Source organism: Jaculus jaculus, chromosome 1, assembly GCF_020740685.1.
Source record: "Jaculus jaculus isolate mJacJac1 chromosome 1, mJacJac1.mat.Y.cur, whole genome shotgun sequence".
NCBI classification, from domain to species: Eukaryota; Metazoa; Chordata; class Mammalia; order Rodentia; family Dipodidae; genus Jaculus; species Jaculus jaculus.
In genome coordinates, this window is record NC_059102.1 from 266,022,313 (window position 1) to 266,036,403 (window position 14,091).

The following is a 14,091-nucleotide window of genomic DNA, read 5'->3' on the forward strand; positions in this document are numbered from 1 at the left end:
GTCCAGATTTAAAAGTCCCCATAGTTTTATCAATCCCAATGATCCAATGATGTTCAAACATTCCTATACTCCAAGGTTTTATAACTGAATAAAAATAGCCAAAAAAAACCAAATGGCACAGGATAAACATTTACACTGAAAAAGATAATATTGGGAATAGCAAAGCAATATTCAACCAATACAAAATTTAAACAGGGCAAACATCAAACTCTGTAGCTCCAAGTTCAACAAAACTCTGGTCAATGACAAGTCCAATAATTCTAACTAACAGCAAGTCTCTAGAGTTCCAATTCCACTCCTCCAGCTAGGCTGTTCACAGTCCTGGAAAACTTCATCTGGTGTCAGCCGCTCTCCCTGGCAATCAGCTCACAGTTCTGGCATCTCCATTGGGTCTCTGCTCCAACCCTTGGTTCATTCTCATAGCTCCATCAGGTCTCCATGCAGGTAATCCAAAAGTCTGCTTTACATTGCCTATGGCCATTTCAAAATACAAAACTGTTACAAATTCAGTGACCCTCTCTTTCCTATATTCCTTATACTCCATAATACCAAATGGGCTAATAGCTTGTTAATCCTGGAGAGGGGGGGAGGGTTAACAAAGCAGACTTTGAAGAACAGAACACTCCTTGAACACTCCATCCCCTTAAAAGAGTCTACATTCTTCCTGTTGCTCCAGTGCAGGTCAGCTGGTCCAATTGCAATGGTAGTAACCTTTCATACAATTGCAGCTGAACAGGCAGCAGTTTTGATCCAAATATTTCTTTCTGTGCCATATCCTTCTTCTCACACTAGTCCATCCCTATGCAATGCAACCCTACACAAGTTCTCAGGACATAAGCATAATAGTAAACCTCTCACACAAACAGCTTCTAGCTCAGTCCAAACAAAGCTCTTTCTGACCCTCATAAGCCAAACCTCATAGTCCATAGTTCTCAGTGCATTTAGATTTTTCAACTCCAACTAGAGTAGACCACCAAGCTGTACTTACAGCACTGCAAGACATCTCTTAGGCCATGGTGTCAAATCTGTCCACATCCTCCTGCAAAGCAGTTCCAAAAGGCCACAACCAGGTTTCCAGTAGCAACAATCCCATTCCTGGTACCAATTTTACTGTTGCAGTCAGGTTTGCATTGCTGGCAGAATATACCTCATCAAGAATAGCATATGGGGGAAAAAGAGTTTATTTTTGGCTTACAGATATGAGGGGAAGCTCCATGATGGCAGGGGGAAGTGATGGCATGAGCAGAGAGTGAACATCACCCTCTGGCCAATTCCAGGTGGACAACAGTAACAGGAAAGTGTGCTAAACACTGGCGAGAGGAACCTGGCTGTTACAGCCATACTCCCACCCCCAACAACAGGAGGCTTTACTTTCTAAATTTCCATTAGCTGAGGACCTAGCATTCAGAACACCTACATTTGTGGGAAACACCTGAATCAAACCACTATACCCAGCATCCTGCTCAGGCCACTGTAGGTGAGCATCCCTCCACAAGTGAAAGTATGGGGTACCAAACCACACCACATGCACATATATACATGCACACCACATACACTAAATAAGGTCATTGCCATTATAATTAACTAAGATGATGTCAACTGGAATAGGATGGCCTATAACCCAATGAGACTAGTGTTCTTAATACAAAGACAGAGACAAGGCATGCAGGAATGGAAAACATGTAAAGATAAAGGCAGAAATGGTGCAGGTTTCTCTAGCAGAACAGCCCCCCCCACACACACACACACAGCGAGAGAGAGAGAGAGAGGGAGAGGAGATGTATTGTACTGGCTTATGCAACAGGAGGCTAAGAAGCCCACCAATGGCTATGTTCATGCTTGAGAATCATAGGGCACCCAGTTTCTGCACAGTGCCATAGAGCTAGACACTCAGAAACCCCAATCTAGGCACAGAAGATCTAGAAAAAGAAGCTGCACAAGTGTGTGCACACATGAACTTCTTTCTCCCCCAACTTCCGGAACCCCAGCACATTGAATGGTGCTGTGCACATTCAGGGTGCTCTCCCACATGTCACTCCTCTCTGCAAACACCCCTATAGAGGTACAATCTACTACTCCTGAGTTATATCTCATAATTCAATCAAGTTGACAACTGACACCAAAAGACCACAGATGGGGTTGATGGCTTTGATAGGCCAAGGAATGCCATAATATTACTGGTAAGCCAAAAAAGCCTAGGAGATAGGCATAAAATAGATGATTCCACACAGTCATGACTTCTAGCCTTCAGGTAAAGTGCTGCTATTGAAGCCACTTTTGTGATAATTGTTATGGAAACACTAGGAAATGGAAACACTGCCCCTGAGGAACCTGACATAATGAAGACTTTGCCATGTGGAACTCATGGCCTTTATAAGAGTAAGACTCCCAGAAGAACTGGCTAGAGGACTCTGTACCTTGAAGTGACATGGCCACTTCTGTCCACAGGCCTTGACCAGCACTGGACTGACAGGTCCTGACTGCAGGGCTGAGAAGTAGGGAAAGTGTATGATGAGCATCATTATCTTTGGTATGCTTCCAAAGGGGACCCTTCCCAGAATCTAAAATACTTGACAAATAAAGCTTTACTGGATGCATTGCTATGGTCATTCCATTCTCAGTTTTCCCTTCTGTGGTTTTCCAGGAATGCAGAAGAAGAACCATAAGAGTCATAACAGCACATGGCAGATTATCTCATTTCAGATGACTTCAGTAATTGAACTGTCCATGTAATTGCCTGTCAAGAGCATTGTACCAAGACAGATGTAGCTCTGAATGACTCTTGGGACCCATGAGTGATGTCAGTGGTGATGAATGAAGATGAGAAAGCAAGAGTGTATATGCCATGGGCTGTTCCTGCTGTGATAAGGGAATAGGCAAGAATAAAGGGATAGTGCTGATTTTAGGAGTCAGCATAGGAAAGTTGATCCCTGGTCTTGCTATGATTAGATATCTGTGTTTAACGCTTGGTCTCCAGTGGGTGGCCCTATCAAGGAGTGACTTTCTGATGAGAGGGCTAATATATCAGTAGATTAATGCATCAACAACATCATAACTGACTGGGTTATTATGAATCAGGGCCTAATGAGAAGAAGTAGCACACTTGATGATGCATCCTTTGAAAATTATGTTTTGTTCTGAACCATTTCATTGTCTTTGCTTCCTGGATGTCATGAAGCTAGCAGCTACCTCTGTCACATGTTTTAGGCCCCTTGACATTTTCAAATCAATGCAAACCCACAAAGCCAGCTGACCATGAACTGAAACCTCTTAAACCTAAAACCAAAATAAACCCTTCTTTCCTGTCAGGTATTTATGTCAGGTAGTTTGCTACAGCAAGGAAAGTTTTATGAAAGAACAGTGGGGCTCAGTTAACATAATAATCCTTCCTAATATACATATATCCCTTTCTGGACTACATTTACTTTTGTTATTGCCTTAAGTATTTTTAATGTTCTTAGAACAATATTTTAGATAAATGGTTTCTCCAAGTCAGGCAAGGTTAGTAGCTCTCAAAAATAAGATTAGAGATCTCTTTTCTTTCCAGGGTTCCCAACAAGGCCTCTCTCATAGGAACCCTTAACCCTTAGTTCTGTGAAGTAATGCTCTCAGAAAGCCACTCCTATGTTAAAGATTCTATAAGGCTGAAAATTTCTGTAATGGTAGAGAGCTGGAATGTTACAGGATAGGAGACAAATTATCTTAGACAATCTTTTTTTTTTTTTTTTTTTTTTTTTTTTGGTTTTATGAGGTAGGGCTTCACTCTAGACCTGGAATTCACTCTGTAATCTCAGGGTGGCCTTGAATTCACAGCAATCCTTCTGCCTCTGCCTCCTGAGTGCTGGGATTAAAGGTGTGTGCCACCAAGCCTGGCTTTATGCAAACAACCTAAACAACCCTTTATTCCCTAAACAACCATTTACTTCCCACCTCTGTGTGTGATCTAACATCCTTGTGACTATGAGGTAAACCCTTAGGGAACATACAGTGAGACCCTTGCTTCCACCCACTCAAAGCTGAACTACAACAGAGATCTCCCTGCTTTGTGATGACTTGCTTACCTATTGCTTCCACTAATGCATTTGACAAGTTTTTTGATTGATGACATTGCTTTGTCCCTATAAAAACTTCATAAAGCTGGTACTATATTGAAGAATGGTATTTGTAGCAACCGGAATCTATGTTTGGGCCATCCTCAGTCCTAGTGTGGCTCCAAAATAAACCGTCACTTATTCTCTTTGAGGTGAGAGCTGCGTCACTCTGAAAAGATCTCTGAAACTGATGAGGAAACACTCGACTCTGCATAACATCGATAGTATTCCCTCAACCAAGGATGCTAGGGGTTCTGGGAGGGACTTGAACTAGGAGGTATGCACCATTACCTTACGTGACCTCTATGACACTGGAAGAAGATGTGGTCAGATGGCATTTGTGCTAATATGTCAGAAAAATAAAGACTTGGATAGGGCTACACCAAGGTCAACATAGGCAACCAGGAGACCGGAAACCTTCCCAGTGCTGGCTCCATGTAGAAATTGAGCATGTGCAGAAAAAACACATACAAACATGAGGCAAGTGCAGTTTAAAAGGTCTGTGACACTCATGACCCAGGGTTTTGGGGGGCATATGTCTTTTCCAGCTCACTAGCCCACTTCTGTTCTTCCAAGTGACTTTCTCCTTAATAAACTATTTCGACTAACTTACCTCAATACGATTCATTTTTCTAAATGTATTTTATTTAGTTATTTATTCATTTGAGAGAGAAAGAGGTAGAGAGTATGAGAGAGGAAGGAGCAGAAAGAAAGAATGGGCATGCCAGGACCTTCAGCCACTGCAAATGAACTCCAGATGCATGTGCCTCTTTGTGTATCTGCCTTACGCTTACGTGGGTCCTGGGGAATTGAACTGGGGTCCTTTGGCTTTGCAGGCAAATGCCTTAACTGGTAAGCCATCTTCTCCCTCCTAATACAATTCATTTTTAAGAGGCAGAAGAGCCCAGAAACTTTAATGGGTGGCCCCTGGGGCTCAGATCACCACCTACATACACCAGTTTCATCTACTACACCTTGGAGGCTGTATTTAAAAGGAAACAACAAAGCTCAGCTTCAGCAAGTGATCAAGGGGCCAGAGGAGACACAAGGCTCCCAAGCTCCACAGCTGTAGGGTGGCCAGAAGACAGCATGGTTCCGAAAAGCTTTGCAGAGACAAGGACGGAGAGAGATTATTAGCGCAGTTCATTTAAAATGACTTTTTAATTGCAAAATGGCATCCTAGAGTCTCTGGCTCGCTGAGTTTAGGGAAATATTTATAAAGTGTTTGTGTGTCCTAAGAGCAAGGCTGGTGCATAATTGCATATTATTACCACTTGGGCAGGTCATGCTGACAAGATTACCTCCCAGCAGGCTGACAATCAGAAGCCTGGCTCTAAGCTGGTGGCTGCTCACAGCTGGCAACCTTTTTTGCTTTATTCCAGGATAGGACAGAAATGAGTGCTGTATGCCTTCTCCTTTTGCTTTCATGGCCCATTTATCATATCAAAGCCCATTTGTCTGTGCACCAGCCTAACCAAATTAGGTAAACAGGGATCTTGGAGGAACTGACAGCTGTTAGCGAGACTGGTGATCATACAATGCAAAGCTTCATGTGGCAGCTGCCACATAAACACACTGTCCACAAAGATGGCAACTTAGAGGCAGGCGGCTGAGAGGGGAGGGGATAAGGCTCCCTGCAAAGGGAGGAAGCTGACATCAGAAAAGCCCAGTGCTCTGGCCTCACCCTCTTCCCTGGCCCTGCCCAGCAACCACCAGCTTCTGTAAGGAGACTCATCCCCCAAGGGGAGCTCTTTGTGCTTCCCTCCAGCATCCGCCAGGCCCTTTTGACTCCTGTCTTAGAGTCTATTTTCTATCTAGCTCCCTACCTTCATGCTGTATTATGACATTCTGCATTTTCCCCTTTGAGCCACATATTGATGTGCAATTATCAACTTGTAAAGTGGCATAGTATATGTTTATGTACTTGTTGGGTTTATTGTACGTCTCCACCATGCCGACACAGCCTCTTGGGAGAGTTGGTATGGGCTGTTTGATTGCCAGGTCTGCCATCTACCACACTATTTGCAGTTTCCTTTTTTTTTTTTTTTTTTCCACTTGAGTAGAAATTTTGTATGGACACATGTGTGGATACCATTCCCCTCCTCCTTGCCCCCATTACACTGAAAGTAAATATACAGCTGTCCATCTTCTGGACAATTTCAATTATTCACTATACATCTTGGGCTTGACATAGTCCTTCACACTGTATGAAATAAAGAAATCAGGTTAAGAGGTGACAAAATTTGCCCCAAATTTTTCAGTTAATAAGTCATAGGGTAAAATTCAAACTCAATTCTGATTTCAAAACCATGAATTTTTACTTATCACACAAAGAATTGATCACAGAGCCTTATGCATGCTGGCATGATTTTTCTTTTTAAGTTTATTTAAATACTCATTGACTATATGATCCTGGACTAAATGAATTTCATTCATGAATTTCTATAACTATAAAAAATATGAATAGAAAGTCTAAATTTCATGTTGACTATACATGAATGAAAATCATGTAAAATGTCATATAATCAGATATTAACATCAGAATTGGAATATGGTTTGAGAGTGAATTCTCTGCAATAGGTTCACAAACTTGAACAACTTCCCTTGTCCCCAGTGGACATCACAGTTTCAAGAATTGTAGGACATTGGGGAGTTGGCTGAAGGAAGTAGGCCCCTGAGAGGCCCCCTGGCTCGGCTTCCTGACCTGCCTACTGGTGAACAAGCCACAGTGTCGGCTTCCACTGTTGCCCCTATTGCCGTGGCTCCTCTCCTTTCACAAGACTACATCCTCTGAAGCTGTGGGTGAAAATAAACCTCTTCTCTCATAAGCGGCTTCTGCCAGGAACTTTATCGCAGTGACAACGAAAGTGATCAGTACAGAGTGAAATGGATTTTATTCAAATGCTACGTCATCCAGACCTGCCTGCTTTATGATCAGAGGTGTTTGTCAGTTCTCTGACTGTCTGTGCTCATCCACAAGAGTCTGCCTATGAAGGTGGTTGTGAGGAATCAATAAGCCATGCATTAAAAGAAATGTACAGAGCATTCTGCAAGGCCTACCCAAGGTCCTCATGCATATGTTCCTGTCACTGGAGAGGCACTGTTATTGTCCTCACCATTCACTTGGAATTAACTTTTGCAGGGAGGTAGAGGAAGGAAAAGCAGCAACCCTGCAGCTGCTGATCGAGGAGCATGCTGCAGAAAACACATACTTTCCTACATTAAATTAGACTTACATTTTAACTACTATCCAAGGTCAGAGGAGGATTCAGGTAGGGAAGCTGTATTTAACTTATTTCTCATGGGGATAAGCAGATCATCCTGGTGGCTGCTCAACATCTATGAAGTATAAAATGTTACTTCTTGTTGTTGTTGTTTTTCAAGGTAGGGTCTCGCTCTAGCCCAGGCTGACCTGGAATTCACTATGTAGTCTCAGAATGGACTTGAAGTCATGCTGATCATCTTACCTCTGCCTCCCGAGTACTGGGATTAAAGGCATATGCCACCACATCTGGCTTGTGTTTTGTCTTTTGAAGCAAGGCCTCTAGCTCAGCCAACATGTGTATGGACTTCTTGAGTACTGTGGCCAAGGCAGAAGGAAAGACAGACATATCTGTCTCTCCAAGGGATTAGATTTTTTTTTTTTTGGTGGGGTGGGGGAAGATAATTAAATAAAACTAACACTGCATTGTACTATGTAGTAATAAGTGTCAAGACAAAAAAAGTGAGAGAGTAAGAAGTGTAAGTACAGATACTCTTTGTCTTAAAATGGGAATACATTCCATAAACTCATCATAAATGAGAAATATTGTAAGCAAAAGTAAATAACTGCCAGAAATAGTACATATATCTATAATCATAGAACATGGGGAGCTGAAATAAAAGGATCTAGAGTTATAGTATAGCCTGGGCTACTTAGTAAAGCCCTGTATCAATATAAACTTTCTAATACATCAAACCTACCAAACATCATCATTTGGCAACACAGTGCGCTGTAGAGACTAAGTTGTCTCTTTCTGTGATTGCCTCTGCAAACTGTGGCTCACTGTCATTGTCCAGCATGATGAATATCTTACCAGTTATCAGAAGTCAGGACGATATTGAAATTCAAAAACTGAAAAAGCTAGTTACTCCTAAAATGCATGTTGTTTTTGTACTATCATAAAATCAAAAAGTAGTAAGTTGGGCTGGAGAGATGGCTTGGCGGTTAAGCACTTGCCTGTGAAGCCTAAGGACCCCGGTTCGAGGCTCGGTTCCCCAGGTCCCACGTTAGCCAGATGCACAAGGGGGCGCACGCGTCTGGAGTTTGTTTGCAGAGGCTGGAAGCCCTGGCGCACCCATTCTCTCTCTCTTCCTCTATCTGTCTTTCTCTCTGTGTCTGTCGCTCTCAAATAAATAAATAAAAATTTAAAAAAAAAAAGTAGTAAGTTGAACCATTGCCAAGTGAGGGACTATCCATATTGTCAATTCTAGTTTGGACAGCAACAAAAGATTCTCCATGAAACAGTCCTTTATCTCAAGGAGAAAATAACTCATCCTTAGTTTGTGTCCATACTCATCACTTTCATGTGGCACTACCCCAAGTGTCTTCAGGTTCTATACTATACACCAGTACAAATGAACATCTATGGATCTTCTAGTGACCAACAGAACTCTGTGGCCAAGCACATCAAAAGAATGTTGGGCTAAGCAAGGTCAGCTTCATAGCTGGATCCTCTGGTACTTTGCTATGTGCATACAGATTATGTGCTTCTAAGAGGCAGCACCAAAAGCAGCCCTCTCCAGTGTACTAGACCAGTGCATGCCTACTTGACATATACTTTAATAAATATAGTATCTTCCACAAAAGCATATTCATTCTTTCAAGACAAGTATGATATACGATCACCGCATCCAAGATATCATTCAACTCAACTGAGCCCAGAGCAAGTAGCGAGCATGAGGTGCTAAGTATGTCTATACCTAACAGGGCATTTTGTTTTGGCTAACTCTAAAGGTTTTGTTTTTTCTACATTGAAAATCTCTCATTAAGGTGATTGGCATGTGTGGATGTTTCTTTATTTTTATTTATTTTTTATCAATTGGTTTTGTACTCGGTGAATACAGTCAAGTTGGTACTATGGTTAGCCTCTTCCCTGTCCTCTCCCTGGCCCTTCCTTGTTGAGAGTCATGCATTGTACAGTTAGCCCTCAGTTATGTGTAGGGGGAAATGTCTCTTTATTTTTTTTTAACGAGGCTCATTACAAATGCCCTAGGAAGAATCTTTGAGAACTTGTCCCAAAGCATGAGCATAGCTTGAAGGTTGGTGTCCTCTGTGGTAGACTTGAGTAGATACTTCATAGAGCATGTTAGCAAAACAGAAACTTATACACTACAATCCTTAGGTGGTGTTCACAGAGCAGCTTCTCACCACATGTGGTGGCTATTTAAACTTAATTAAATGTGAGCAAAATTAAAAATCTAGTTCCTCATTCACTCTGGCCACAGTCCACATGCTCAATAGCCACATGTGGTCAGTGGCTACCTTCCTAGCCCATAAGGACAGCATGGCTGTCCCTGTATACATTCTACTGAATAATGTTGCTAGCAACAGCATCCCTCAACATCAGATCCTTTTCATGAAACCAGGACTACCCATGATCTCTTCTGGCTTCCATGGAAGACCTAAAGCCATGAACTCTGCCTTCCATCACCAACAAAACTGTTTGGGGACACTCTAATACAATCAACCATAGGCCACACAAACAACGAGTAGCCAGCGGCAAGTTGATAGCATCCTTCTTAAAAGGCTAATGCATCTGTCTGCCCATGTAAGAGTGCTGATAGTATCCTTCCCAGAGGGCTGGGTCATCTGTCTGTCCATGCAGTGATGTTATTCCTGCAGTTACACCAGGAGTGGGTGCTCATCAGTCAGAATTCCTGGGAGCAGAGCACAGATGAGGTGGACCTTTGCTGTGGTGGTGAAGCATAGATTCCATGCAGCCCCAAACTGTCAAAGTGATGAAGTCTGGATTTAGGAGGACATGTAGATTGCTGCCTCTCTCATTTCCTTGTGAATGTCAATGAGTTTAACTAGTGTAGAGCTGGGGGTTCCTAGGTTACCAACCCAAGGCCAAGGTGAGGCCAGAGAGGGCCAATTTCGTATGGAACAGAGCTGATTTTTCCATGAAGCTGAGGTACATGCACTGGCAAATCTTAAACCAATTTCACAACTAATTTTCATGCTAATTGAGAGCAGGCTGCTCCTTGTTGTGAGATACAGTCGCGACCATGACGTGCTTCCTAGGCCATGCCTTCATTTAGATTAGCAACTTCCCAGCACACTTGTCACTGGTAATTAAACGTCCCTGATTGTCCTATTACACAAAGATTACATGACAGTGAAGTAATCAAATAGAACTGATGCACTTCTCATTTGTAAAGGTGTGAGGAAATGAGAGCCAGCAAGGGGGTCAAATGAGTAAAGGACACAACCGTAAGTATACATCGATTTTTGTCAGATCTGGCTCTTGGGAACTCACAGATTTAGGGCAAACATATGTCTGTTTCATTATTACACCATGAGAGTTAAACATGAATGAAAAACATGATGCTTAAAATCACATGTGCAGTGCCCAGAAATAAATTTCCAGCATTTAAATTTTGTAATCCATGGCAGTTCTTAAAGCATGTGTCCTATAATTGCTATGTAACCTTTGATGGTCAGTTCATATACCCTTCTCTAGAAATCAAGGGCAGAGTCTTAGGTCACTGAATTCTTGGACTGATTTGTGCTCTTTGAAGCATTTTTCTTATAAGTCCATGTTCTACTTTCCAATCTTCAAAGAGTAGACTCTATGAATGAGAATTACTTATGGAAAATGCAGCTAGTTGAACTGACCTGTATTCATACTCGCTGAGGATGTGAAATCAGGGCCTAATGCTTAAATTTGGAGTCAAATGCAGGAGAACCTTATCTCTGAGCCCAAGATCATTCCAGTCAAGGTTAATCATGGTCAATAATCTCTGTATTTACAATGTCCGACAAGATATCAAGAACCAGTCCTGAACCAGAGCATTTGCTAAACTAACTTCACTGCATCTTCCATTTTCAGTGGGTCTCTTTAAAACGTCAGAGCCATTTTATGTAGGACAGTGTCCACCGACCCTGCAGCCTCCGCTGAGATGGACCTGCCCACATTGCCAGCTGCCAAGACCAGAAAGGAAGATTCCCATGCTAACAGGAGTTCTCTCTCATGGCCCATGGTCAATATTTACTTTTATTTATTTATGAGAGAGAGAAATGGGCCCACCAGGACCTCTAGCTACTGGAAACAAACCCCAGATGCATGTGCCACCTTGTGCATCAGGCTTATGTGGGTACTGGGGATTTGAACCTGGGTCATCTGGCCTCCCAGGCAAGCACCTTAACTGCTAAGCCATTTCTCCAGCCCCAATCTTTATTTTTTTTCAGTGTGTGAGTGTGTGTGAGTGTGTGCATGTGTGTGTAGTATGTGAGTGTACATGTGGTGTTGATATACATGTGTGTGTGTGTCCCATTTGGATGCATGTGTGTGGAGCTCAGAAGTTTATAACAGGTGTTCCCTTCAGTCACTCTCCACCTTATTACTTGGGACAGGGTCTCTCACTGAGTCTATAGCTCACCAATTTGGCCAGACTAATTAGGTAGTTTCTAGTTAGAGATCCTCCTGTTCCCACCTCCCCAGCACTTGGATCATAGATGCATGCCGCCACAACAGATCTTCTGTGGGTACTGGAGATCTGAACTCAGGTCCTCATGTTTGCAGCAAGCACATTACTCACTGAGCAATCTTATCAATCTTTTGTGAACAGTCTTTATCTTTTCTTTGGGTCTACCATATCACCATGTCAGAAGAAGGTGGCTATACCTACTCAACATTAACTGTCTCCTCTTGGACCTTCTGATCCAGTGTCTTTTACCTTTATAGAAGCATTGCCAGAAGCTTGTTTAGAAACACAGGCTCTGGGATGAATTTCCACCCCAAATACTAGCCTACAGGGTGGGATCTGAGGCATCAGATTGTCCAAACAACATTCCACGCCCATGTAGTTTGACAATGAGAGCCTCTGAACCATTTGTCGACAAATTTCTGATTAAGCCAGTCCTTGAAGTTCTTGCTCAACTTCTTGTCCTTCGTCAGGGCAAGGCTGGCTCCCTGGGGTCCTCTTTGGCTTAGGCAGAGGTGAATTTGCCAGGCTGGGGACTGAGTTGGGGGAAGTATCTGCTCTGCCAAGAGCTCAACCCTGCAGTTATAAATACCATGCAGTTCTCTGATGTATGTGTGAAACTTAATCTGAAAGTCTTCTCCTGAGACTTCTTCCAAGAGCTTAGCAAGGCTCCTGTAAATTGAGAAAGAAATGGAGGAAGCTCACATTTCTTGAGTATCATTTATCTTACCACACTACCCAGGTCCCACTGCTGACACCCAGGCAAAATTAATTGCTTCCCCACTGCGCTTCACTCCTCAGAGCTCTTAAGTGCTCTTTGTCTGACTGAGCACTCAAGGCATTACGGCTAATTGTGGACTGCAACTCTCTTCTCTGGGTAGCCTTTGCTCATTAGGGCCAGCTGATATTTTCTTTAGCTCTGCATCAGCCAGGCCTGATCCTAGGGTGGTGTGGCACCAATTAAAGTTCTAAGTTGGAGGTGGGGGGGGGGTGAGGGTCCTACATGTATGGCTCACTCTGCCCCCTGGAATGTGCTTCTTTGAGAGAGCTGAAACTGTGGGGGGATGACTTTGGGGCAGCTTGGCCTTCTTAGAGGGATGCTTCTCTTTGAGACGTCTTCCAGAATTGTGTTACTACCAACAAATCTGTGCAGGGCTACCAAGAGAAGCCATTGCTCATAAAAGATACTTCCACTTAACCTTGAAGCTCTGTTATCCTGCAGGTGGCTATACACACACGTGTGCGCGCACGCACACACACACAACACACACACTTCTATCACAATACATTTCATATATATAATACTATTGCTTCCTTGTGCTTTTGTTTATAGCCTTTCCAAAACCATAAACGCTGAGTGTTTGATAGCAGGATATCCATACTTGGAAGAGAACAGGAATCATGCATATAGCCTCAGATAGCCCTGAGCATATTAGAGTGCTGTCTTTTGCATGAAGGCTATCCCAATGCCTTCCACACTCAGACATTCTAATGCCAACACTATGGGGCTTCTCCAGAAAATGTGAAAACATCTTTTCTGGTTGCTTGTGCCTACCCTAGACTTTTAGAAGAGCTCCTGGCTACCTTTAGGGTCTCCCCACTACAAATCAATGTTCTAATCTTGCAGGCACTGAGCTCTACCTTAAACCCAGATATTTTGGTTCTCTTCCCTAATGAAGATCAGCCCCGATCTTGGGGTGGATTCTGAGGCCTCTTCATCTACTTCCAGGGCTCTATTCTGGGGAAGAAAACAACTTCTTGTATTCCAGTTCTACTGAACAACCTACTACTGAACAACCTGCTCCTCTGACCAAGACTCCTGCGCAGCTTGCTTCTGTTGTGCCTTCGCCTCACGGTTCACTGGATGGGATCAGCACCCAGCTTCATCATTTCCTTACTGCATGTGCACAGTGCCAGTCCATTGTGACCTCAGTTTGCTCAGCTTCACCTATGAACAGTCAGTCACAGGGTGTCTGAAGAAGAGAAAACAAGTCCTCAAGCAATGATTTTTACCTTCCAATTCAACCTTCTGAACCATTCTCCCTTCCCTTCTACTCACAGGCAAGGACACACTGTGAATTATGAGAGCTGTGAGTTAGGGCTCTTGTCAGTCCATCCAACTAAGAGGCCTTCAAGGTCAAGGTGTCATGGCTTAGTCATCACTCTATGCCTACCTAGCACAAGTAGCTTTGCACTGCATGTTGGATGAGGGGTTCATTTATTGCCTTCTCACTGATAATCAGTCACACCTAATTCATGGGCTAGCTGCTGCTGGGCAGTGTACTGAATGAAGCTCATTGGCTCAGAGGCC

The 14,091-nt window shown here is 43.1% G+C and overlaps 1 protein-coding gene across 1 annotated transcript in view; it reads right to left on the reverse strand.

The window, feature by feature from the left end:
• LOC101613721 (M-phase inducer phosphatase 3-like) overlaps nt 1–6,044 on the reverse strand; it is a 100,860-nt gene extending 94,816 nt beyond the window's left edge. Inside the window, 2 exon segments of the mRNA XM_045143228.1 lie at nt 371–471; nt 5,918–6,044. Of these exon segments, the coding sequence (XP_044999163.1) occupies nt 371–471; nt 5,918–6,044 (228 nt within the window).
• Between the last annotated feature and the right edge of the window lie 8,047 nt (nt 6,045–14,091).